The sequence below is a fragment of the Pelodiscus sinensis genome, chromosome 5 (genome assembly GCF_052426305.1).
Source record: "Pelodiscus sinensis isolate ZL-2025 chromosome 5, ASM5242630v1, whole genome shotgun sequence".
Lineage (NCBI taxonomy): Eukaryota > Metazoa > Chordata > Testudines > Trionychidae > Pelodiscus > Pelodiscus sinensis.
The window spans coordinates 132,954,777-132,956,359 of NC_143056.1; the positions used below are offsets into that span (position 1 = coordinate 132,954,777).

Consider the following 1,583-nt stretch of genomic DNA (forward strand, 5'->3'; position numbering starts at 1 on the left):
TCATGTGGACACTCCTGTAAATCAGATTAAGTTATCTTGACTTTACACTAGTGTACCTTAGATTGATTGGCAGCATTAGCATAAGGAGACCAGGCTCAGTACAAAGAAGAGGGGGATAGATTTGATGCCCTTCTTTTCTTTCCCAATACCAAGGGCTTGATGATTGCACAACACATTATCTATTTTATGCTCATGCATGTGAAACAGGAGCCTCCTTGAATAGCCTAATAAAGACTTGATATTTGCTGGGGTTTGCAGACCTTGTTGGAATACATATTTATGATAATAACAATTTGATCATGAACAATGCTATCATTGGATGCTGCAAAATGACATTGCAGTAGACTGGGAATGGAATTCAACTATTTTTGCCTAACACCACTGAATCTGTACTGAAAAAAAGAGATTTATCAATGAGTAACAGGTTTATGTATTATTTTCTGCAAGGCGCCCTTCACCTCCCTGTTCCTCAGGCTGTAGATGATGGGATTCAACAAGGGGACTACAACCGTGTAGAAAACTGAGGCTATTTTGTCGGTGTCCATAGAATAGCTGGAGGTAGGACGTAAATACATGAAGAGTTGGCTGCCATGGAACATGACCACCGCCATCAAGTGACAAGTGCAGGTGGAGAAGGCTTTATACCGGCCCTCGGCAGAGCGGATCTGCAGGATGCTGGAGATGATAAAGACATAGGAGAGAAGGATGGTCACAACGCTGAACACTGTAGTGTAGCATACGGAGGCAAATAGCACAATCTCATTGATGCGGGTGTCAGAGCAGGAGAGCGCCAGCAGTGGGGGCGTGTCACAGAAGAAATGTTTGATAATGTTGGAGCTGCAGAATGACAGCTGGAGTGAAAAGCAGATGATTATTGTTGAATCAGCCAATGCCACCCCATAGACTCCAGCCATCAGCTGGTTACAACGCTGTCTCGACATAGTGAGCGTATAGCGCAGTGGATTAGAAATGGCCACATAACGATCATACGCCATCACAGCCAGCAAGAGACACTCAGTATCTTGAAAAATTATACAGAAGTACAATTGTATATGGCAGCCAGTGTAGGAAATGCTTTTCTTCTCAGATAAGAAATTTTGCAGCATCTTAGGGGCAATTACTGATGAACAACAGATATCACAGAAAGACAAATTCTGGAGGAAAAAATACATTGGGGTGTGAAGTCGGGGGTCAATGATGATTAACAAGATCATTCCCCCATTCCCCACCAGGGTGATAATATAAATCAGAAGGAACAAAATAAAGAGAGGGACCTGCAATTCCAGACGATCCGTCAGTCCAGAGAGAATGAACTCAGACACCCATGAGTGATTTCCCCCTTCCATCTCCTCTGAGCTGAGATGAGGCAGCTACAGGGATGTGGCCCAGCCAGTAGTGGGGACAGTGACTCAGGAAAACTAACCCTTTGCTGTAATGAAGGAAGCAAACAAAAATGAGGATCAGTTTCTTATTGGACTCAATTACAATCTCAGGGAAGGACTTTGTCTACGGAGCCAGATGTTCACAACTGATAATTCAATTTTTTAAACAATTTCACTGTACGCATACGAGGACATTCAGAT

The 1,583-nt window shown here is 43.2% G+C and overlaps 1 protein-coding gene across 1 annotated transcript; it reads right to left on the reverse strand.

Moving 5' to 3' along the window:
- Positions 1-410: 410 nt before the first annotated feature.
- On the reverse strand, positions 411-1,346 carry LOC102461976 (olfactory receptor-like protein COR4). Its single transcript, XM_006133163.5, has one exon. The coding sequence runs from the start codon at positions 1,344-1,346 to the stop codon at positions 411-413; it is 936 nt and encodes a 311-aa protein (XP_006133225.5).
- Positions 1,347-1,583: the final 237 nt, after the last annotated feature.

Bases quoted from the DNA above. Each gene is read 5' to 3' on its own strand.
- LOC102461976 (XM_006133163.5), bottom strand. From the start codon at position 1,346: ATGGAAGGGGGAAATCACTCATGGGTGTCTGAGTTCATTCTCTCTGGA.